Consider the following 24950-nt stretch of genomic DNA (forward strand, 5'->3'; position numbering starts at 1 on the left):
CATTCTCGGCATTGTAGTGATGATGTAGACATGAAAACAATTCAACATGACTTTAATTTCATTTGATGTTTCCAGTCTGACCTTTTGATTCAGACTTGGATTTATGTTTCTATGATTTCTGTTACTATGTTTATGTTCATGTTTGTGTTTTGGTGTCTTATAAGCCCATATGGGCTGGGCGACAAAAGTCGCAAGACACGTAAATAAAGATTCATTCATTCATTCATCCCTATGCTAAAGTCAGGGCTATCGAAAAACCACTTCAACATTAACTGTGCTTTTGACAGATGTCATAAAACCACAGGTCGTCCGAAATGAAAATATTGCGCCTGTAACGTTAAGTATTTGATAAATCCAACTTACATACATGTATGTGTGCACCAAAAACTGTCCGGTGATTTGTATAGAGTAGATTGTTTCGCCAAGTACAATGTAGCTTCCTGGTTTCACCATACAAGCTCAAGTCCACGTTCTGTTATACTTAAGATGAAGTGTTGGTAGGAGAACCCGGAGAAACTGAGTCTAAACACACGTGCCCAGCACAAGACTTGTACAAACACGGGACGTGCGCTGGGAGAGAGTAAATACGTGAAGTACATGTAGTACTGGGGAGGTTCTCACCGGCTGATAGTGTGTAACGCTGCAGAAAATATTCTGCATTTCTACGAAATGCAATAGGAAGTTATTAAAGTTTCATTCTTGGAAAAAGAGAAATGAAAAAAAAATCCGCATTCAAACAGGAAGAAGTTAATCTATCTCCGAATCTATTTCCTTGCAGCCTGTTTTATCAAGCTTTTTCTACCAAGCCTGTTCTATCGAGCCTCGGTGTCCTATCGAACCTGTTTCCATCGAACCTGTTCTATCGAACCTATTTCTATCGATTGCGAAGCTGTTCTATCAAATCTGTTCTATCGAGCCTCAGTGTTCTATCGAACCTGTTCCATCGGACCTAAGTGTTCTATCGAACCAATGTTCTATCGTTCCATGCATATTCGAACTTCGCGTGCAGCAGTTGTTTGTGCTGTTTGCGGCCGGCAGACGTTGTTTAGTTCTCCGCGCGGCCGTCAGACGGGACGTTTACTAACCCAGACGGCAGATCACCGCCCGCAGCACCGCTGTTCCCGCGTTTCCTCCGACTCGGAAATTGTCAAAACTCGGCCAGAAACAAACAAATCACGTCTGTAGCTGTCTGCGCGGGGCGGCACAGGTCTGATGCCGGGAACAGGTGGGCTTCAGTAGGGCAGGCGGCCGGCCGGATGGATGGATGGCGGCGTGTCCGCAAAAATGGTTTCACACAGTTTATCGTCCGTCTTCGTTACTAAGCAAATAAATAAATGAATGCGTCGATGAAGGTTAGACATCCAGGTAATACGATACGCCAAAAAACAGTTACTCAAGCAACTGGATATGATTTTGAAAACGTCAGACGTTTCAGCTAGTGCTGATGCCGGGAACAGGTGGGCTTCAGTAGGGCAGGCGGCCGGCCGGATGGATGGATGGCGGCGTGTCCGCAAAAATGGTTTACCACAGAGACAAGCTGAAGCCTTGCGCACCAAAGTAGCTACCACCCTGAAAGTCTCCAAACCCCCTACTAGTAACATCACACGGGAAGAACGTACCGCTCTCAAAGATTTGGCCACCAATCAAGACATATTGATCCTTCCTGCAGACAAGGGCAGATGCACAGTAGTCTTAGACAGGGAGCAGTACGACAGGAAGGTACAGGACCTATTGGGAGACAAAGACACCTACACGCCCTTGAAAAAGGACCCCACTAACAAGTTTAAAGGGAAAATCAGTTCAGCTCTCAAGAAATTGCAAACTGAAGGAGTTCTGGATCGCCCCACCTACCTAAAACTCAATCCCACAACGGAACAACCCCCTGCTTTCTACGGCCTTCCCAAAATCCACAAACAAAGTGTCCCTCTACGACCCATAGTCTCCAGTATAGGCTCTGTCACCTATGAGTTAACAGGTTTTCTAGCCAAGATTTTGGGACCACTAGTGGGGAAATCTCAGCACCATGTACAGAATAGTGCCGACTTTGTCAACAAAATCAAAGACATTCATGTAGAGGATGATGAAACCATCACTTCGTATGACGTGTGCTCACTTTTCACCTCCATACCACCTAAGGAAGCAGTGTCAGTAGTCAGGGAAGCCTTGGAAGCCGACGATACACTTGCAGATAGAACCAACCTATCCGTTGACCAAGTTTGTGAGCTACTAGAACTCTGCTGTGGATGCACATACTTTACCTACAAAGGACAGTTCTACCAACAAATGCACGGCTGTGCTATGGGATCACCAGTCTCACCAATTGTTGTAAACCTGTACATGGAGAAGTTTGAAAACAAAGCCCTCAGCACTTTCAATGACACTCCCCCGGCCAACTGGTTTCGATATGTAGATGACACTTGGTGCAGATTGAAAAAGAGGGTAGCTGCTGAATTCTTTGACCACATCAACCAGATAGATGACAACATCAAGTTCACGCAGGAGCCAAGTCATGGCAACATGCTCCCTTTCCTAGACACCAAAACTATCGTAGAGGAAGATGGTAACCTTCGTTTCGAAGTGTACAGGAAACCAACCCACACTGATCAGTACCTGGCCTTTGATTCCCACCACCCTTTGGAACACAAACTAGCAGTGATCAAAACTCTCTTCCATCGTGCAGACAACATTATCACTTCAGACCAAGCCAAAACGGACGAACATAGACACCTCCGAGGTGCCCTGGCTAAATGTGGCTACCAAAACTGGACTTTCAACAAAGCGCTCAAACCTTCAGATCAGTCTAAGAAAACCCAGAAGTGCAAACCATTGACCAACAAAAACAAGGACAACATCACTATTCCGTATGTCCAAGGAGTATCTGAGAAACTCCGACGGATCTTCCAAAACTTCAACATAGCCACTAACTTCAAACCTCACTCAACCCTCAGACAAAGACTGGTACACCCTAAGGACCGACCTCACAAAGGTACCAAGGCGAATGTTATTTACAGACTCAAATGTGAGGAGCCCAATTGTAACAACACCTACATTGGAGAGACAAGTCGACCGCTCAAAGTAAGATACAAAGAACATTGCCGACCTAGTGCCAACGGCTACTCCTCAGCTATTTTCCACCACCTACAACACAACCAGGGTCACTCTTTCAAACTCGAGTCCACGGATATCTTAGACCGCGAAACACGCTGGTGGGAACGGGGTGTCAAAGAGGCAATATATGAAAGAATGTACAACCCCACCCTCAACAGGGAAGGGGGGCTACGAGTCGATCTTTCCGGCACTTGGGATTTGGCACTCCCAGCCCCGAGGACAGACAACACTTAAGCTCCTGTTCTGTATAACAGGAGCTGTCAGACTAATTTGCATCATTTTGTCTTGACTTGTCTAACTTTTGTTCCTTTTTCGACTTCCAAAAATTTGTCTTCACTTTATTTGCATATCAATAAACAGGTTGTACTTAAAAACCTGCTTTCCCCTCTGGTCTCTCAGTCACTGACGAAAGCTAGTGGATACTAGCTGAAACGTCTGACGTTTTCAAAATCATATCCAGTTGCTTGAGTAACTGTTTTTTGGCGTAAATAAATGAATGAATGAGAAACCTTTCTTGTATCTTTGATACTGTCACAAGCTAAGTGCAGGTAATGGGGAAAAAGCAGTTCTAGGTACAATTACAGTGATATAGGAGTGTCATACTTTCTGCAATGGATAACGTACACTAATATGTACAGATTCAACGTTTCGCTTATTAAGGCAGCTGTAAATGTAATAATAGAGCTTGCAAGATATGGTTTATCTATCTGTATGAGCTATATTCTTTGCTATCTGTATATCGAAAATAAACCTTCAAGACAAGAAAATCAAATTCATCCCACAAATCTACAATTTGAACCAGCATATCAATATTACGGCTTGTCTAACTGCGCTTAGAAAAATATCGGTTTTAGTTTCAGAGAAAAATTAAGTCACCTTTCTTTACCCAGAAATATGCTCACACGACGGTGAAAATCCGGCAGATTCCTAAGAATGTGTTGTTTGTATAACATAATCCGGAATGATCCTGTCTTTGTCACTTTGCATTTGTGCTGAGAAGTTAACAAGACGGCACAGAAAAAAGGGAGGTCCGCTTTAACTTAAGCATGACTGGTTAGTGCACTGTCTATTGATATTGCCGTTTTTTTCTAGCGTTTTATTCCAACATTTCATGACTAGACATGGTGACAGCACACTCAAGTTAATCAACTTATTATATGCTGTTACCAACGCAGAGGACAAATTCAGGACAGGACAATACTCATTTTTACTTGTGTTAAGTGAGAAAAATCGTGTAAAGTGCCTTTCCCAAGGGCACAAGATTGGTGGCATCCTTATACTTCTAATATCTGTACTTGTATAGCCGGTATAACCGTAACACACCAGCTTCGCCGGCCCGCGGCTGGTTATATTACACTGGACAACCTACCACACCTAACCTTAGCTCATCTATTATAAACTGCCAGCAAACTTTCTTTCTTTATTCTTTAGTATTTCAGGCATAACTCGCCCATATAAAACATACAGATAAAAATACACACAATGACAGCAATGAAAATATGTCGGTCGGACCCAGATATTGTGGAAGAATCTGTTGCGGAATATTACATCAGATTTGAGAACAGATTGGATAATGTTATTTGATGACTTGTACAGACGGGATATGAAAGAATAACATTGTTTGCGCCATGTACTAGTAAACTGAAAAACCTGTCCAATGTTGTTTGAAATATGTAAATATTAGGAAACAATCTGGAATCGACAAAAAAACATGACTGTACTAGCGTCAGTCAGAAGCTAGTTTGGAGTCGTGGGAAAGGTTATCAACAATGGGGTTCATTAGAGCTTACAAAGGCGGATATGTTCACAATATGGCGGTAATGTGACGTGAGTTTAGATAGCATTGTGTACAGAAGGATGTGTATGAATAACAATAATTGCACCCAGGCCTCGGACGTGAAATAGCAATACCGTCAATCAGAGTAAGGATGAAACGGTGATTGTAGCTTGTAATTTGTAGACGTTTTATTTTCTATTTTTCTTTTTTTTTTACTTTGGAGTATATGCTAGAGGGGATTCATTCCTCAAGCTAACCGACATCTCGCACACGCAGTCGTCCCTCAGTAAGACATCTGGAGCCGCATAGTTCCTGTTTAGAACTTTTATTCAGCCTGTCTGTTTTTACTTTGTATCATCTGCACAGAACGGTGGTTGTATTATGTATGTAGCAGTAATGAGGCAGCAAAAGGCCAAAAAAAGGAAGAGATTATAAAGAAAATCTTTTTGTAATTTTCCGGACGTTTCCAGTTTCTGCGTCGTCATTCAAGCGGGTTTAGGGCACAATCCAGCCGGCTCAGTCATACTGGCAAAATTGTCTACTCAGAATTTTAGTCCATGGTACCCTCGCTTGCTTGTTTCGTACCCCAGCATGGTTTTAGCTATTCATCGGTGGTACCCCAAATAAATAAAGAGACGCATAGCGTAGCTTGTTTTGCGGCTATTTCAAGTCACAAGTGCGTCAATTCGGTCAAATATAAAATGATGACGAAAATGTGCCAAGAAATGGCAGTAAATGTCATACAGATTTCCTAATCCAAAATATGATTCGTTTGCCACATGCACTGTCCTTGGTGGCATAGTAAATATAGATTTCCTCATCCTGAATACTTTCCGTTTTGCCACTTTTAAGTTGCATTAGATGTTCAATCTTGAAAACGTCAGGTGAGAATAAGAAAGGTGTTGAAGACTTAATGACAGCCTTAAGACATCGGTAGGCGGGGTTTTGTCTTCTGCTAAGTCAACGTTTCCGAGATCACGTTACTTACACATCAGTAAAGGTCAACAGGAAAGAAGGGATTAACTTTTCACTGTTAAGTATTCATCGTAAACAGAGTAGAGTTTACTCGCTTGAATCATTGCAATATTCCTACACCAATGTTATGGTCATTCATACAAGTAGATCTATATGTTCATATGGTAACAAAAACCGTATCAGTTACTAGTATATTCTTGTGTCTATTGAGTACATAAAAGTATGTAACCTGGATAATCTACAACTACTGCTGCTGTCAGTTAGTCTCAAAGATGCTCAAAAAAGCTTGAGATATGTCCAGTTATGTATTTTCTAAAGTAGTATTAGAAGAATTGGAATCACGATTTTATCAGCTTTCAAGCATTTTGGCTGGGTTTCTCTGGGAAGCCAGGAAAACATATCGGGGAATTATATAAAGCTTTAAACTGACTCCTGCTTTTGTAGAATACCTTCAACTGGGCATCTTCTTGGTGCTTTTTCTGTGTATGTCTAATCAACTTAAAAGCTTCATGTCGCCTTAGATGATAATGTCCTATTTTTCGAGGTAGGGAAATCCACAGTAGAAGATTAGACAGAACATTTGCATCTCTTCCTCTCTTCTCTTTATTTCAATACTAGTACCCTTCAGCCAGAAGGCTAATCTTCCAGGGTTCAAAACATACACACAACAAATAACATAGTAAAAACACACGCATATAAGACAAAAGAAAATTTACACTATATGATTTGAAACTTTAATTGCAAAATCATGCCAGGAGGCTAATTGCTTTTACAATCAAGTATACTACTCAGTGCAATACAATAATAGAAGACAGACAAAACTTATACTTCTACTACTACGCTAGTTATTATGGAGTTTATTGTTGCACTATATATAATGTACAAATGAAGATACAAAATCTGAAAACTAATCACACGACCAGATGAATATTTCCCCCAGCTACTAGTTTCTCCAGCTCGCTCACAAACAGAGAGAGAGCAGAGAGAAAATTACATGAATTTATTCAGACGTTCTGCCCTCGGCGGTAACATTTCTAGACGAACAGAAAATGCTCCGCGCTTTTTGCGGAATTCCTTCCCGAGTGTCGCCAGCCTTCTTAAAACCCAGACTTTCATTCTTGAGATGCTATCGCGAATTGAGGTAAACTGGGGGAAGGTTTGGAGTTGTGAATATTCAGTAACTTTCTCGCGAGCGCGGATTGGTTTGGGTTACTCTAGAGCCAGACTCGTATCGGGCCGTTGGCGAGTTTCCTTCGGTAGCCAAGAGCACTACCGCCCGCCGATCTAGATTGCCGCTACGGGGGAGTTGAGCCCGGGAAATTAAAGCACAAAGATTGACAATTTTAGCTAAAAATGCAGTTTTCAAATGATGTAAAGGCTTTGATGATATACTAAGTAAATTGATCTCATATCGCCACCTTTAAAGCTTACAGTTGTTGTCACTATTATGTGACCTACAGCCCTTATATACTCAGCAAATATTCAGCAACAAAACATCGACCTATATCGACTGTTACTTACTAATACTGAATGAAGTCTCCGATATGATTTCAATGCAAGTTTCTCTCTAAATTAGCGAAGTTACATGTTTGATTTTCTGAGGTTTTGGTACTTGGTGTTTCTTGTCGTCATCGGAAAATAACTACGCGCCCGTACCTGACCAAAGTTTTTCGCGTTGTTTGTAATCTCTGGTGAAAATATTAAGGCTTCAATCCAAGTATATGGCAAAATTTATTTTACATTTTATATAGAACTCTATTGACACAAAAGTACAGCGACTTTCGTAAGGTCTTAAACTACATGTAGACATACAGACAAATACGTAGGTACAACGAAATTAACCTACGTACAAACAGAAGATGAGTCAACATATACTACAATACTTGTTCTAAGGTCTAAACATTCTTTGATATATTTACCTATTTGTACACAGTAAGGGTTATTACCTTCTAAGATTAAATTAAAGTTATCTATAGCATGAAATGTAGCAAATTCTGTTGAGCAGCTTTCTGTTCGCGGCCTAGTACGGAGTTCTGCGCTCAGGTAATTTGTGAGAAATCCTCCAGATCCCGCCAGCTGGTTTGAAGTTGATTAATTCGGATCGCAAAGAGCCTAATCACCAGATGAAATGAAATGAATTTATTCAAGAAATACAGAAGAAAAGACTATAAAAAAAGACTTCCACTGTAGTGAATGAATGGATGAAACCGTTTCGATACGACTATTTCAGAAACGGGCCGGTTATTTCTGATACAAAATGAAGACAGCGGCTCGACTGTTGATACAGGGGTAGGAAAGACTCTGAAAGAGGATAATTCTCTTGTGTGTCCCGTACAGAAGTAATGCTACAGTTCTAGGTTGTGACAGAAATTATGCTCATGTATATGTGTGGTACTAGAGGTTTGACTTGTGTGGCTGAAGAGCTGTATATGTTGTACAAAAGCGGTGTTCATGTGTGTATTTTAGCGGCCGTATATCGGAAATATCTCTCCCCTTGCCCGGCGGTTCGGACAGTTCTGGGTTGTATTGTATGATACTATATTATACTAGAGTCGTTGCTATAGAGTTGTATGTATGTGTTGTGGCTTCTATAATGAGCGGTGTCGGATTGGAAGTATCTCTCCCCGCGCCCGGGTGTTGATATCGGGTCGTAATACAGCGGTTCTGGGTTGTAATAAGCGGTGTACATGTCTGTGTTGTAGCGGGTGTATTCATGTGTGTTGTAGCGGCTGTGTATCGGAAGTATCTCTCTCCGTGCCCGGGTGTTGAGTTGTGAGAGTTGTATCTGTTGTATTGGCTGCATATAAGCGGTGTACATGTATTATAGCGGCTATATCGGAAGTATCTCTCCCCGCGCCCTGCCGTTGATACCGGCCCGGAATGCGGCCTAGGCGCGGCTTGTGGCAGAAATGTGGCATGAGTTGTAGCAGAACTTGTGGCAAAGTATGTGTTGTAGCGGCTGTAATAGGTGGTGTTTATGTGTGTTGTAGCGGCCCTTGTAGCGGCTGCTGTAACGGTTGTAGTAGCGGCGGTGTATCAGAAGTATCTCTCCCCGCGCCCTGCCGTTGATATCGGCCCGGAATGCGGCTCAGACGCGGCTTGTGGCAGAAATGTGGCAGGAGTTGTAGCAGAACTTGTGTTGTAGCGACTGTAATAAGCGGTGCCCATGTGTGTTGTGGCCTGTGTTGTAGCGGTGGTGTATCGGAAGTATCTCTCCCCGTTGATACCGGCCCGGAATGCGGCCCAGGCGCGGCTTTGAGAACTACTTGTGATGGGTGCGGACAGCTCAGACGGTTTGTTGTACCTGGTGTTGTAGCGGGAGTTGTAGCCTGTGTTGTAGTGGGTGTTGTAGTGGTTAGCTGTCTGTCGGAAGTATCTCTCCCCGTTGATACCGGCCCGGAATGCAGCCCAGGCGCGGTTGTCAGACTGTGCCGGGTGTTGTATCGGCCGTATATCGGAAGTATCTCGGCTGCTGAATGCGGCCAGGCGCGGCTGTGAGAGGTGCGGACAGCTCTGGCGGTTTGTTGTGGTTCGGGTGTCAGCCTCAAACTGTTTCCAATCCGGAGCTCCTGTGTTGGTGAGAACTTAAAGAACTGATTCAGAAAAAGGGGAAACTTTAACAGAACGACTTGTTACACTCAATCTTTGCACATTTAATTGCAGGAGTTGTTTAAAGCTTTCTAGTGGTGATGCCCCAACTGTGCTTGGTGACAATACTTCTGGGGAAATACAAGATTTTGAACACGTTAATTCTTGGTTGATTACTCTGATATTTGAAGGCATGACTGTGTCTTTTACTGGGCTGGTATCAGATTCTTAGTGGAAAGGAAACCTAAGCAATTTTGAAGTCCAACTCACGAGCCTAGTTAGCCAGAGCTGATAGCAGCACTTCTGTAGTGGGCTAATTGTGTTACCGACTTAGTCTATCAAAATTCTACATGTAGGTTCAACGGGTACTATGCCTGTCAGAATGTTGGCTAGAACTACTAACCAAGAGCTACACGTAGTACACTTCTACAAGTACAAGTACGTTCTAAGGTACGATATACTATATTTATAAAGAGTACAATAAGCAGGTGTATATATACTATACAGGTTCTATGAGTACTATGCTTCACAGAGTGTCGACTTAAATTACTGGCTAGGATCGTCTACAATTCTACATATAGGTGCTACGATACGCTGTACTATATAGCAGATAAAGTATACAATGAGGTGTTTTATATCTACTATACAGCTTTACATCTTGAAGTCTCTCTCACGAGCCTTGTTAGAGGTGTAGCTGATAGCAGCACTTCTGTAGTGGGCTAATTGTGTTACCGGATTAGCTAGCACTACAAGGATACCCGCTCTTTTCACACCGTCCTTGGCCGAAAACCCGCGGCGGTGGGGCGTCTTCCTGTACCTAACACAACGCACATTGGGCTTATAGGATGGAAGTAAAGGTTTTGTTTAAGAGTTAGGGATGCATGCTAGCTACAAGAAGAGTTGTCAAATACTCTTAATATATATTTTAGTGTTTTCATTGATGATGAAAGACGTTTATTGTACATTCATGCCACGACGGGCTAGGTACAGGTTAAGACTTAACGGACACATAACGAAAGTATATAGAAAAGTGGAGACAAAAGATACACTACTTGACTTAGACATACATACATACATACATAAGGAACATACAAGGATACTATACTTGGCTAATACAAAGTGTTCTAGTTACTGAGTTAATACAGAGTGATCAGCTTCTCGCTTTGTACAATGGAAAATGTGGGAACAGATCTACTGACAACCAACCAATTACAAAATTACACCAGTTGACAGTTTTACGACCATTCTTCACAAAATGAGCAACAGACGCCGCGATTAAATTATGAAAACAGCGGATAAAATATTCACCAACACAAGACAAGTTTAATCCCCTGCCGGACAGGCGAGGCGTGAGTCTATTGTTGTGTCGCGTGACAGAGATGAAGTTCCCGCTATAGGAGAGGATTACCCTGACGGTAAGGCCACAGCAAGTAAGTTTTATGGATGACATCCGCGCGCGCATCAATTTTCCCCTGATTTTGGAGATTTTTTTTTTCCTTCTGACAGTGGTAAACATGCCGAAAATGGGCAAAGATGTCTGTTGCCATGCCGGAAGGTGGATGGCAGATAACTATGAATGAAGAGAGGAGACAAGAAAAGGCTTTGATTTAATGTTTTGTTTCTTACTTTGATGCAGTGATATGTGATGCTGGCTGTGTATATGTGATGTTCTAACTGAATCAAAACAATGATTGAGTCAAACTTTTAAATTGCAGGAACCTTGTTTTTTCGGCCCGCCTTGCTTTTTTTTCGCCCGCTCGCATTAGATTTGGAGTCTGCGGAGGATGTCATCCATAAAATTTACTTGCCCTGACCATCATCAGAGGTGGGGTTATTGCAGTTGTCAGTTGGAAGGGAAAAACAAACAATACTCCGGAGTAGGGATTAGCGATACTTGTCGTGTGACAGTGACGTAGCGAGGTTATTGCCCTGTTGTATATAGACTAGCCTCTACCAGGCTTCGGGAGGCGGCTGGAAGGAGTAGAAATCGGCCAAATAGAGAGATAACCTGCCGGGGGAGTTGGTCCGCTAGAGAGAACAGTTTACCGCTCCCGCTCCAGCAGACAAACTCCCCCGGCATGTTATCTCTCTATTTGACCGATTTCTACTCTTTCCATCCTCCTCCCGAAGCCTGGTGGAGGCTCGTATATATCTGGTGTTGTATGTTCTAGCCAGATTTCGTATGTAACTTCGGCTGCTGACACCACATCGGAAAGATAATACAGAAACATTTATATACATAACATCCGGGTTCCGCGATAGGTTAGGAACCTCCGAGTTATCAACAGATTTAAAACCGCAAATGATGTACAATATAAAGTGAGCTACAAATCATGATTTGTATCATTGTGTATTGTCTTTATAGTACACCTTTATTGCACGACAATTGTACATTATACAATGTAAGGATATATCTATATATACGTACGTATACGCATATAATATACGTATAAACGTAAAAGTAAGTACATTATTTCCCTCACTGTTGCATTAAGTACACAGTTTGATATACGGTTGCGTGAGATTTTAGATCCTTCCAAGTTCTTGGTGTAACATTACCAAATAAGCCTCCACCCGGCCCCAAGGCCGTCATATGTTAGCCGTGTGTACTTTTTATCAATATCTGCTGTAATATACGATTGCGTGAGATTTTTCTTCATTCTTGGTGTAACTTTAGCCGCAGAAATTTCTACCCAAGCGTTGTTTAGAAGCCTAGGCCGTCATATATTAGCTGTGTGTACTTTCTTTGCCTTTTTATCAATATCTACTGTAATATACGTTTGCGTGAGAGTTCTTGGTGTAACAGTACCCGCAAAAATTTCCACCCTGGCGTTGTTTTGAAGCCAAGGCCGTCATACGTACATGACACGTCCCCGAATTTGTTCGGTCCCGCTAGCCTCCGTAGCAGGCTTATAGAACTGGGGGTTTGGTGGTCTTCGGCTGTTTTCTGATTAGCCTCCGCAGCAGGCTTATAGAACTGGGGGTTTGGTGGTCTTCGACTGTTTTCTGATTAGCCTCCGTAGCAGGCTTATAGAACTGGGGGTTTGGTGGTCTTCGACTGTTTTCTGATTAGCCTCCGTAGCAGGCTTATAGAACTGGGGGTTTGGTGGTCTTCGACTGTTTCTGATTAGCCTCCGTAGCAGGCTTATAGAACTGGGGGTTTGGTGGTCTTCGGCTGTTTTCTGATTAGCCCAGTTCTCTAAAAACGGGGGCAATTCAACCAGGCCGGCTATGTTGTCTATATGCAATCAGAAAATAGCACATAAAAGCTCCCAAAGACCATGAAGACCCCCAAAACCCCCAGTGTTTGGCATGTTATGGAGGCTAGGTCCCGCAGCCTTGAGCTTGTCAACAGCCGACACTCTGCAGAAGTGAGCTTCCCCACGCCAGACTGCCTATCGTGGTCCTGTCGTCACGCCCCGGGTTCTCTGTGCCGGTATCTTCTGCTCTGATCTGGTGTAAAATACGCCTGCTAGCCTTGGGCCACACCAAGTTAATTTCTTCATTCTTGGAAATTTAAAAGTGAAAACAAAGTAGGAAAACTTGCAGGAAAACTTGAAACTAACTTTATTCACCCCCTGAAATTGTGTGCATCGAGACACAAGTCTTTTACTTTGCCATGCTGATATTCTAGATCAAAGACTTGTTTAGGGTAGGGGCTTCAAGCAACAAAAGAGATAAATTTTGCCTCATCAGAATCACGCCCCCTCTCACCGACGACTTTTATAGACTGTTAGCCAAACTCTTCGACCATTTCTCACATCACAGAACATATTGCTCACGATTAACTCCTAATCGTGGTCTGTGGAAGGTTGAGTGATCATTTTCAGAGGTTTGAAACAGATAAAATTCTGGTTAACCAGGACCACGCCCCCCTCCCCCTGTCCTGTCGTATCTCTGTCAGCAGGATCTGATTTTAGCCGGTTCCATTCCGGACGCGGGAAAAACCGTCTGCCAGCCGTGACGTCATCACCAAGGACACCAGATCCCGGGACTGATAAATCCTGACACGGAAAAAACTCACTGACGAAAAGTTGTGGACGCTATTTTGAAAAGTAAGGCAGTTTTCAGAATAATACAGTATCCTAAGTAAAACTCATTTCCTGGATGTCTAACCTTAACCGACGTAACACAACAAGTTTGGAAACAGTCGATGTATTGTAAAGCTTTGGAGATTAGTTGACCGGGTGCTATTAAGGGTTGTTGACCTCAGCCCCCCCCCCTCCTCACGGATGTACCTGTACCAGACAGGTGTTTATAAATCCTTCTCACCTGTCCAGTTTAACCTTCACGCTCCCACAGGTCAAGAGTCGATAGAATAACATAAACATAAAGTCACAAATTTGTAAAGCTAAAAACAAGTATCATTTGCTATATTTGAAAAACAATGTAACGTTACCAAATTGTAAGATAGTAAGATGTGGTAAACAACAATATGAGGAAAAAAACACAAAAGCTAGACTTAAGAAGTTCAGAAATAAATGAATGATTGAAATATTGTGTTACTGAACCACAACTATCTTTAGAAACCACGTCCGTCATGATACACTTTTCCCACGGTCTTATCTGTACTAAACACCTGAACTTGTGCAGAACACACCTGGTTTGGATAATTTGACTGTTCATGCTTCAGAGAGAAATACAACATGTATATAGGTAGGTTTTATGTCTGTAATTCGGAGTGCATTGTTCTTGCTCAAAGAACGTAATATACTGTCTGTTTCAAACCTGTTTATGTTTATATTATGGTTGAAGTTGGAAACAAATATCTAACATAGAGTAACGGATTTTCGCTTACTTGAGAAAAAGCAACAAGCAGATACAATCTTAAAATCGTGTTCTTTCAAGCGTCTACTCTTAAAGTAACATTTTCATGGGAGGTTGAAATATTGTTCTTCGGCAGATACATGTTAAAGTGGTGTGAAGGTTAGACTGACTGTAGATGTAGCCTCCGTAGCAGGCTTATAGAACTGGGGGTCTTCCTCTTCGGCTGTTTTCTGATTAGCCCAGTTCTAAAACGGGGGTAATTCAACCAGGCCGGCTATGTTGTCTATATGCAATCAGAAAATAGCACATAAAAGCTCCCAAACACCCTGAAAACCCCGGTTTTTGGCATATTATGGACGCTACTATACACGTGACTATCTAAACTCTGTTGATATCACCGCCATCTTGGTTACACCATACACTTAGCTTCAGTCTGTGTAGCAAGGCCGATTCTTATCTTTGCAATCTAGCTCAATAAATCTTGGACTTTCCCACGTATTACCCGTCTGTGGTACACAGAAAGGACGCGAAGGCGTCTCTGGGAGGAAATTTTTAATCTGTCGGGCGTTTTTACAAACATTCCTGTCTGCTTAACAATGCCTACAACTGTCCGAATGAGTTTCGTCCTGATATTGGTGTAAACCTAACATATGTTCTCTCTAGGTGTGTTATAGCGATATCGCTCACACAAGCGATTTTTTGTGAAAGAAACCTCGAATTTGTAGGCTATTTCCACGATCAATTTAGATAGGGATGGAAACTACTATACAATATTTCCACGGGCAATTTGCAAACATTTCTCGTTAAATGTGCCATATAATTATGATATTCTTTTCACGAATTGAATTTCTCACATTAAATCATATCAGCACATAGCGGTATAACCTGTTCTTTAAGACAAGGCAAGCAAAGGTTGGGTTTTTTTCCCGATAAAAAAGCCTAAAGCACGCCTAAATTAAGCCAAAACCCAAACCTCTGCTTGGAGAGTAGTATACCCGACCATATGTCCGCGCCAAGCGTGTAAACTGTTAATGTTGTAACTCCTGCCATTAGATGTGCAAAGACAGAGTGTAACAAGTCGTTCGGTATGATATAGCTAGCTGCCGCCGCGCCGCGTGCCTGCGAAGCCGGTATATTATGCCAAAGAGTGGTTATACCGGCTATACAGATACAGACACAGATACAGACCTAACTCTATCCACACCAGTATACCCGCCCATATGTCCTCGCCTGGCGTGTGAACTGTAGTCCCGCCGGCTAGCCGCGCGGCCCGCCTGTGTTGTGGTTTCCTCCCGGCTAACTGCCGCCGCGCCGCGTGCCTGCGAAGCTGGTGTGTTATGCCAAGGGGCGGTTGTACCGGCTATCTGGAGCAGTGGGCCGACAAAATATGATGATGATGATGACCGGCTATCCTAGGAATTTTGTCGGTCTTACTCCTTACAAGACCATGAAAGAACTTCATCTACACCATGTACTTATTCTTGGTTTGCGCTTAGAGCGTCTCAGTTCTGATACGAGTCTCTGTTCGCATATTCGCATCGGCTATACCGATACAGGTTCAGACCTAACCCTATGCACAGCGGTATAACCTTAATCTCCAACCAGATCCCTTTCGGTGGCAAAAAGACAGTATCAAATTGACCAGGCAGTATCCATTAGCCAGAGAAGGTCCGTACCCACCGACGGTGGGGATAGCGACAAAAAAAACGGCCATATATAAAAAGGTAACGATCATTCCCCCACAACCTCTGCTTGGAGAGTAGTATAACCTTGCCATATGTCCTCCCCTAGCGTGTGAACTGTAGTCCCGCCTGCTAGCCGCGCGGCCCGCCTGTGTTGTGGGTTCCTCCCGGTCTTGATTAAAATGCTCAGCGGAGCCGAACCGTGACCTTGGTGCCACGGGAACACCTGTACCGTGCAGGTGAGACAGGAAACACCCTCCGGGAATAAAAATCCGTGTTTTGGTTTCTTAAATGTCAGTTCTGTGCAGAGGGGAAGGTTCGTTATAGAACATGCAAGCTTACGGACTGAAACTTGTTTTGCTTTCTTAAATGCTAGTTGTGTAAAGAGGGAAGGTCCGTTTTATAATTTAGAACATACGAGGAGTTCCTTTTTACCACAAAATGAATGTAGCCCGGCAGTACCTACTATATTGTTGTCTAGAGTTCTCATATTTTCTTGCCAAGTTTGCGAAAAGCTGTGTAGGCAATAGTTGAACGTAGCCTGAAGCTTGTAGACCCAGGTCACTCTAACTTCGTTATCCCTGACGTAAAAGGACATCATTGATGTATTTATTGTGCTGATTATGGCTGGGGAGGGTGGGTCATTACTCGGGTGACTGGAGCTGTGGTACAGATAAGGGAAATCTGCACAGAACAACTGTCACTACAGCTTTCAGCACGGGCGTTTGTCACTGATAATAGGACTCGGATTGGGCCACGCCGAGTTAGTGTGTTGGTTTGTGGTTTAGAATGATGTAGAGCTGAAAAAGATCGAGTAACGTTTGAAACTTGGTTCACAGTTTCAGCAAGGACTTTTCCCTAAAACATCAATGGAATGTTAAGTCTTATTAGGTTGAAAATGAAGCACATTACATAGTAACTCTATACATTTAGAAAAGCTTGAAGTTAAAGTAAAAACCACACACACATCGATAGGGTGCTGACATTGTTTTGTTGAAGATGTCGACATTTGTTACGTAACATCGGAACGGGCGAAGGAGCGTTGCCGGCTTGACCAAACAGTTGTTGGACGTTTATTTACCGGTTCTTGTCTGGAAGGTGACGCTATCAGAATGTTCCGACAGGAAGGAGTTGTGGTGGCCGCAGGGTCGGAACTAATTAATATCAAACCCAGATTGCTTCACACGTCTTTCTCTTTCTCCCTCTCTCTCTCTCTCTTTCTCTCTCTTCTCTCTCTCTCTCTCTCTCTCTCTCTCTCTCTCTCTCTCTCTTTCTTTCTTTCTTTTGAGCGTGTTCTTTTTTTTTAAAAGGCGTGCGCCTGTTTGATGTATAAAAGTTGACCGCAAAGCCCACCATGAACTAAAAATGCACAATCGGACTTACCCAACGCCTGCGCGTTGAGATGCATATAAAATGCTAGAGATGTAAGCCAGCATGTTCGTGTCTACGTTAGCGGCAATAGTACGTGATTTACAGTCGTGATTAGCGCGTCTGAACTCCCGTCACTCACCCCGGCACAGGCCTGACGGAAAAACGCCATGTACTTGACATTGGTAATGACCAGATGGTGCGCTAACGAACCTTCAAGCAGAGGTGGGGTCGTGTGGCGCAACGGCAGAGTGCTCGACTCGGAACGAAGAGGTCCCGAGTTCGAGTCCTGACATGCCACCGATCTTGTGCCCTTGGGAAAGGCACTTTACACGACCTTCCCCACTAGACTCAAGTGAAAATGAGTACTAGTATTGTCTGTCCTGTATTTGTTTCTATGTCCATTGCAAATCCATGCCCGAAGGCTAATTGCAAGTTGCATTAAAGAACTCTGAAACAGAGTATAAAATAACTTTAAAATGTACATACTAGTAATGAAATCTAAAACTATTGCTATGTCTAAAACTATATCTGACACCCTCTCTGTTTTCGTTCCCTTCCAGTTGGCGACACGACGTCCCCCATGGCTCAGCGGAACTTCCCGCCTTCCTTCTGGAACAGCGCCTACCAACCCCCCACCTCGTCCCTCACCTCCCCCACCCCGACCCCCTCCACCCCTACACCGACCCCTACCACCCCCACACCTCGGCGCTGCACTCCCACCACTACAACCCCGACCCCTGGCACCCTTACGCACTGGGGGCGTCTTCTCAGTCGTCATACCACCAACCTATACACCACGACATGTACAGGTAAATACAGCCTTACTCATATATACTTATACAGGCAAATACAGCCTTATATATACTTATACAGATAAATACAGCCTTCCTTATGTATTATCCTACACCAACCTATACACCACGACATGTACAGGTAAAGAGATCATGCTTTGCTTTGTCGTAGATACACATTACATGTGTAGATGCACAACTGAGAAGTCTTAATTAACTTATCGTCGTATCAGGAATATTTCTGTTATACCCAGTGACTAAGTGTATATGTCCTCGAAGAGTTGGAGCTGTTTAATGTGTGTAAAGGCAAAACCTTTCTTCCAACACAAAAGGTTCTCCCCTAGAGCTTTCGACCAGTCACTCTGGTCTTTCTCAGTAGACTGACCCAGTGAGGCTTGTCACGTGGCTTCTCTGAGGAAGACCAGAGTGACTGGTCGAAAGCTCTACGTAAGACAACTTTTAGCTTTTGTGTTGTTTTCATGTATTCGTTTAGCCATTCGTATGTAGGCTCCCATAATCGCATTAGGGAGCGAGTATGGGAGCAATAGGATGGCAACCAGGCTAGTAGTCGTTCATTCATTCAACAGAAGTCGAATCTCTTTCCTTCCTTCCTTCCATCCTTCCAGCATGGCGAGTTCGTCGCACTTCAACCCGCGCTACTCGTCCCTGCTGATCCAGCCCACCGTGCGACCGGGGCGGCTGCCGGCGGTGCCCGGGCAGTGCGACCTCGGCAAGCCCGACTCCGCCTGGACACGGCCGTACGGCGCCGACCAGATGGGCACCGACTTCCCGGGGCTAGCTACTGATAGAAGTAAGTCTCGTTTATGTCTTTCCTTACCTTAGTGGTAAGCACATTAGACAGCAAGGTTCCACCTGGGTCTAGCGGCTGCTGCTTCCTCAGCCTCCGTATCTTGTAATTGTTGGGTACCCCCCCCCGTTAGAAAATTTGATGTGTGCCGATCAGGTGGGTACAGTTCCTAGGGCTCGTCTTGGTTACCCTTGGGTCTGTTTGTATGCTTGCTTGTGTATACGTACTGTTGAGTGGCAGGGGAAATTATCTAACCACAGACCACAAAAGATCAGTTCCCTTGGCTAGCCGCCAATAGAAGTAAGTCACGTAAATTGCATCACAACACACCTGGGTACCATCTTACAAAAGTTGATATGTACCAAGTAAGTCAAAAGTGTCAACAATGTCGCCATCACCCACTTAAGGCTTGTTCACAAACCAAAGCTTTCTGTATATAGACTACTAGGCCTATGAAAACCACGTCGGACTACTAGTATCTATTGGACCACCGGAGTCTGTGTCTGTGGCCGCTTAGTGGCCAAAGTTTTGACAGTTCAAGCTCTGTTCCCACCTTGTTTCTGGTTCTGAAATCACAAGTATTTGCTCGGAAGTCCTTAATAGCTCCATGGTTGATGCTCAGAGTCTGTGGCAAATATGTGGCAAAATCGCAGAGAGAACGTAAGGCAACACTTTTAGCAATGTTAACATGGGCGCGTAGCTCTTTTCGCTCCGCTTGTCTATGGTTCTGAAATCACAAGTATTTGCTCGGAAGTCCTTAAACGCCCCACGGTTGATGCTCAGAGTCTGTGGCAAATATGTGGCAAAATCGCAAACACTCCAGATCCGTACTTGACCCTCTTGACCCCCAGTCACCAGGCGATAGTTTCCACCCGTACGGAGTAAAGTACTGTGTTGATAGCTCAAGTCCTGGCTAACGCTACACTGGCAAGTGACTTGTATAAACGTTGATGCCTTGGCTATTTGATGTCATAAATGCAATGTATAAATCCAGTTTTAAGGCTTGAAGTGGTTTTTAAGTGACCAAAATATACTCATACTTTGGGTATTTAAAACTACAGAAACAAGCCCCAATATGAGTCCTTTATTTTTTGGGTGGTACCGTAAAAATCAGCCCTGGGCTCTTCCAGTAACCATTTTCCGTCAGAATTTTGGGAATTTATGCTCCATGCTCCAATATACATTGGGATGGTGTGGTTTCAACTCAGTATGTAGATAAATGCCTAGAATATTGGCTTTGAAAAATCGGGTTTTCAAACCCTAAAAACTGCACTTAAGGATGCCTTTAAGGGGGCTTCCCAACCGCAATGTATTCTGAGTGCCAAAAGAGACTAGTGGAATGACAACACACGCTCCTAAACATCTTCAGGAATGCGGCAGAAGGGGTTTCCCCGGGAATTTGTGGTTAAGGCGAGGAATTTCTGGTGCTGATGGACGAAAATTCCGCCCGTCTTGAACTTGACCTTCCTTCTTTCCCGCGGTTTGTCGCCCCACAAGCCGCAAAACACGGAAACTCCAAGTTCAAACAATTCACAACGTTCGAAATTTCAAGAATGTTTCACTGCCAAATTCTTCTCTTTTCAACATCGTGCCTTTATCTTGGAATAATAAAAACAAACCATTCTTAACCTCAAAATAAAAAGACTAGCTGTTTAAATACAACCTGGGTTATCTTTCCCTTACTTGATTTTTGTGCAAAAACAAACAAAACAACGTTTGAAATTTCAAGAATGTTTCACTAGCAAATTCTTCTCTTTTCAACGAGTCTTTGTAGTTAAAAGCAAACCATTCTTGGCCTCAAAATGTAAATACTACCAGTGTAGGTTCAAATACAGCCTAGGTTATCGTCCCTTACATACTTTTTGTTCAAAAACAAACAAAACTTGACGGCAGATTGTTGCACCTCGCTATATTTATAGTATCCACATTCCAGGGAAACCCCCTCCGTATGACGCAGTAGCGTAAGCAAAGAGGCATCCCCCGGAATGTGTCAAACAATATTTCTGGCTTGAAAGAAATCTCCAGGTCAGGATTCCTCGCGTTCCTGTCTTTACCTTCCCCAGCCATAACAGGGCTTAAGCATCCCAAAACTGCCGCGAACTTGAATCGACGCTATGGGATAAGTATTCGGAGCTATGCGGGGCGGTATTCGTCGGACAAGGGGTGATCCGAATTCGTGAAATAGTTGAGGCGAACTCGGGAGTAAGTCGCCCAACTTTGTAGCGGTGACAATCGTCCGGCATGCAGACCCTCTGTCAGAGGAATGCAAAAATATGTAGGGATACAGGAGGGTCTAAAGGGGGGCTCCCTCCAGGAATGCGGAGTTTGACAACAAGACTCGGGTACAACTTCGTGAAGAATGCGCGCGCCAGGATGGGTTGGATTCCTGACGGGGTGAACTCTGACCGTTGCCGTGGCGACGGACGATGTCGTCGTTAGCGACCCCTCAGACCTTGGCGTGGGGAATTTTGGCGGGAAAAAACGTGGTACGTCGCAAGAATGTCGGATAATGTCGTATGGCATGCCCGGTATTGTATGAATGACATTTTTCTGTCAAGTTAGACTCGGGCACAATTCGATTCGTGCCATTGCCAGCAACTTGAGCAAGGCTAGGAAGGACTTCGACTATCTTTTAAAAACGGAAACGATGTTTGGAAACGGCCGAAATACATATAATTTTGGTCAATTTTCGAGGACGCATTATTTCTTATTATTATTATTTCGAGGACGCATTCAAGACTTTACTACGAATATCGGTTCTATTATCTGGATAATACCCGGTGTTGGAAGTGTGGCGTTCTCACTATTGTAGAATAGACCACAATAAGCCTTACATGTGTCGAACGGTTTTCAGCAAGGTTACGTGACAGAACCAAGGACTGTCGAAATGGTGGAATTTTCAAAAGTGTTACCTGCGTCTCGTTCCCGAGATAAAACGCACCAGTCCTGCGTCTCGTTCCCGAGATAAAACGCACCAGTCCTGCGTCTCGTTCCCGAGATAAAAACGTGCCAGTCTCTCTGAGAAGCCGTTTAGTTAGTGTCACTTTGCTGTCAATCATTAGGAGGAAAGGAATTCAATTGAAAAGATCCCTGCCTTTTCAAGTTATCCTTTATTGTGTAAAGAACTATCAAAATTTAAGGCGTATCTTTTCTTCCTTGATTTCTTCGGAGAAGACGACTAAATCTTTGTAAAGAATTATTCCTTGCTCTTTCTGACTTTCGTCTTCCCTATACAGTTTAGGGGCATCGGTTGAAGACCTGCTTGGGCGTCTTTCGTCTTCATCTAAATTCTAAATCTATCTTGTCCTGTGTCTTATCAAGTTGTTTTTGAGGTCCTTTTAAGTAGTCTTTTGACGCCTCCAACTGTCTTATTTCGTCTTTCTTCACAGGTTTAAGGCGTCTCCTTCTAACTCTGTCGCGGTATTAATTCAAGGGCCTGGGGCATTTCGACTCCATCTCTTTGTCTTCTACATTCTTACCACGTTTTTTTAACGAGTTTGTTGACTCCATCTACCTGTTTTGTTAATCCTTAAAACGTTAAGTCCTTTTAACAAGTCTTTTGACTCTTTATGTCTTCTTCCTTTCTACCACGTTATTTCCTTGTCTTAAAGAAGTCTTTTAACTTCTTCTAACTCTTTTTTCTTAAAATACCAAGATGCTTCGAATTCCTTTAAGTCTTTTGAAGAAATCTTTCGACTCCTTCTAACTCCGTCTTGTTCGTTCGTCCCAGGTCTGGAGCATCACGGTCAGGAGTCTGCAGTCAGCAAGGACCTGTACTGGTTCTGAGACATCCCGCAGCTGGACACAAACACGCCCCACCCCCTCGGGACATCCCCCTACCCCCACGGGACACCCCAACCGGAACCGAACCGGCCAGATTATCTCAAGGAGCCTCTCCGTTATCTTGAGACGTCCAGACATAAGTGATAAGACGCAGCCAAGACGGAGGGTAACAAGGGAATTCCGCATCGGAAAGACGGCGTCGCGTTCAGTTTAGGATGAGGAAAACCACGCGCGGATTTTTTGGAACACAAACAAAGAACGACGTGGGAAAAAAACATAAGATCGTCTGACTGGAGGCGTCGCCATGGGAACCGCAGAAATGGCGGGAATTACGTCATTCGTTAGGACTTGGTGATGATGATGATATTGTCGTGTGATTCCGAAAACAAAACGAGCTCAGGTTAGTTTGCGTGACTGTGTTCTTGCGAGAATGCAGAAGATTTTGTGTGGCAGATTAATTTGATTGCGTTTAATGAGGCTTTTTTTAATTAGAAGAGAGAGGAGAAGCAGAAATTAGAGCCGCTCCCGATATAGACGTAACAGAAGCCGAAAAAGAGACCACAAGCCGTCAGATAAAAGCCCCCGTAACCCAAGCATGGTGATAAGGAACTGATAGTGCCCGTCACTCATCAGGCAGGCGCCTGTCAGGGGTCTGGGGTCTTCGTCACCATGGTGACGGTGTTCTATAGCCGTCATCACCATGGTGACGGAGTTCTATTGTCGTCAGATTGGAACGTCTTGTGGCAGAATTTTGAAGGACGAACTTCGGAAAAAAAAGTTGAAAAGGAAGGCCGAAAGTATTCATTTTCAAACAAAACAAAAGATGCATAATTAAGTATTTTGGTATTGTACTTAATTTCTAAATTATGTATGTTTTAAAGAAAGAATTTCGCAAACTTGGTTGGTTCCGAGTGGAAAAGTCTCGACATTTCTAAACCTGTTCATTTCTGTTGAACACCACCGAGGGATGCTTTAAGTATGAAGAAAATGTTCAGTGATAAAAAACTTAAGTTGTACCGACTGTCTGAAGAATACTTTAAGAAGTAGAAACCCTTGATGACTCTAAGATTCCGCTGCTTGCATGTATTTTGGATATATATATATGATATTGTGTGCAGTTACTTCAGCGGTATTTCTTTACCCTTGTGTTTTTTCAAGAGGAACACTGGTACCAATATTGTTATTATGATTAATATTATTATTTGTACAGACCATATGAATGTCATTTATTGAAAGATATGTATACTTGTCTCTAGTATATGATGCCGTGTACGTGGTTATACGGCGACTTCTCGTGCCGATATTTTTGTACAGTCGTAGCGGATATTTTTAGAACGTGTCTGTTAAAGTTGTTATCATATTTGGGTGTATATCATGATCGATATAAGTAACGAGGGACATGTGATATTTTCATCTTATTACGATGGAATTTAATTTTTGTGTATGAATTTATGAATATTAGAAGTTGTAGAAAAAATGTAGTTTAGAGTACTGCAAATTTAGTCCCTACCAGAATACAGTGGGTTACTGGAAAATAGTAGAAATAGGCCAAATGATATGCCAGATGAGTTAGCCAGCCTTGGGTTTCAAAGTGTTCTCCTATGACCGACTGACATATCATTCAGTCTATTTGGCCACTTTCTACTATTCTTTAGTCTCCACCAGACTCTTTTGCAGGCTGAATACATAGTATAAGTCGGCCTAAAAAGAATGTAGCTGGCCAGGGGAGCTTGCCTCCAAACTGGACCCTATATGGACCCTAAGTTACATTCTTTTTAGGCCGATTTCTACTATTTTATCCAGCCTGCAAAAGAGCCTGGTGGAGGCTAACTATTCTTCAGCAACCCATGGTAGCCTGGTAGAGACTATAGACTAGTAGTGCGAGGTATTTCTTTCTCCTGTCGTTGTAAATTTAAATCTGGATGCACCCTCAGCTGTCCGTAAGCTCCTCTGTTTACCGTGTCGGTATTTTGGGCGACAGCGGGCGGGGCGGCGCGGGCCTCGGTATGTCCGGCCGCGACGCAAATATCGCCACCTTCTCCTGTCACTCAACCCAGCCCGCCTGAGAATTTTAATCGGCAATTTTACCCAGTCTTTAGCTTGCGTTTCCAGCCTCCATACCGTCTCTCTCACGGTATCAAGTTGTTGTATCTGCTTGTTCGGAATTTCCTTTTTGTTTTTCTTCATCTTTTGTTTGTTTCTCTCTCCAAACTACCTCATTTTACCATGCGCACACAACAACGACGCTTAAGGGTATCCAGTGCGATTTCAGGGCAGCAAAACTGGAAATATTCTGAATA

General features: G+C 43.4%; 1 protein-coding gene across 1 annotated transcript in view; it reads left to right on the top strand.

Annotated features, from left to right (window-relative positions):
* Positions 1-24041, top strand: part of LOC109485634 (transcription cofactor vestigial-like protein 2) — a 36257-nt gene extending 12216 nt beyond the window's left edge. Inside the window, 7 exon segments of the mRNA XM_019789325.1 lie at positions 17829-17915; positions 17918-18077; positions 18686-18879; positions 22523-22524; positions 22598-22693; positions 22696-22788; positions 22790-24041. Of these exon segments, the coding sequence (XP_019644884.1) occupies positions 17829-17915; positions 17918-18077; positions 18686-18879; positions 22523-22524; positions 22598-22693; positions 22696-22788; positions 22790-22864 (707 nt within the window). The 3' untranslated portion in view covers positions 22865-24041.
* Positions 24042-24950: the final 909 nt, after the last annotated feature.

Source organism: Branchiostoma belcheri, unplaced genomic scaffold (assembly GCF_001625305.1).
Source record: "Branchiostoma belcheri isolate BF01 breed outbred unplaced genomic scaffold, Haploidv18h27 scaffold77, whole genome shotgun sequence".
Classification (NCBI taxonomy): Eukaryota; Metazoa; Chordata; class Leptocardii; order Amphioxiformes; family Branchiostomatidae; genus Branchiostoma; species Branchiostoma belcheri.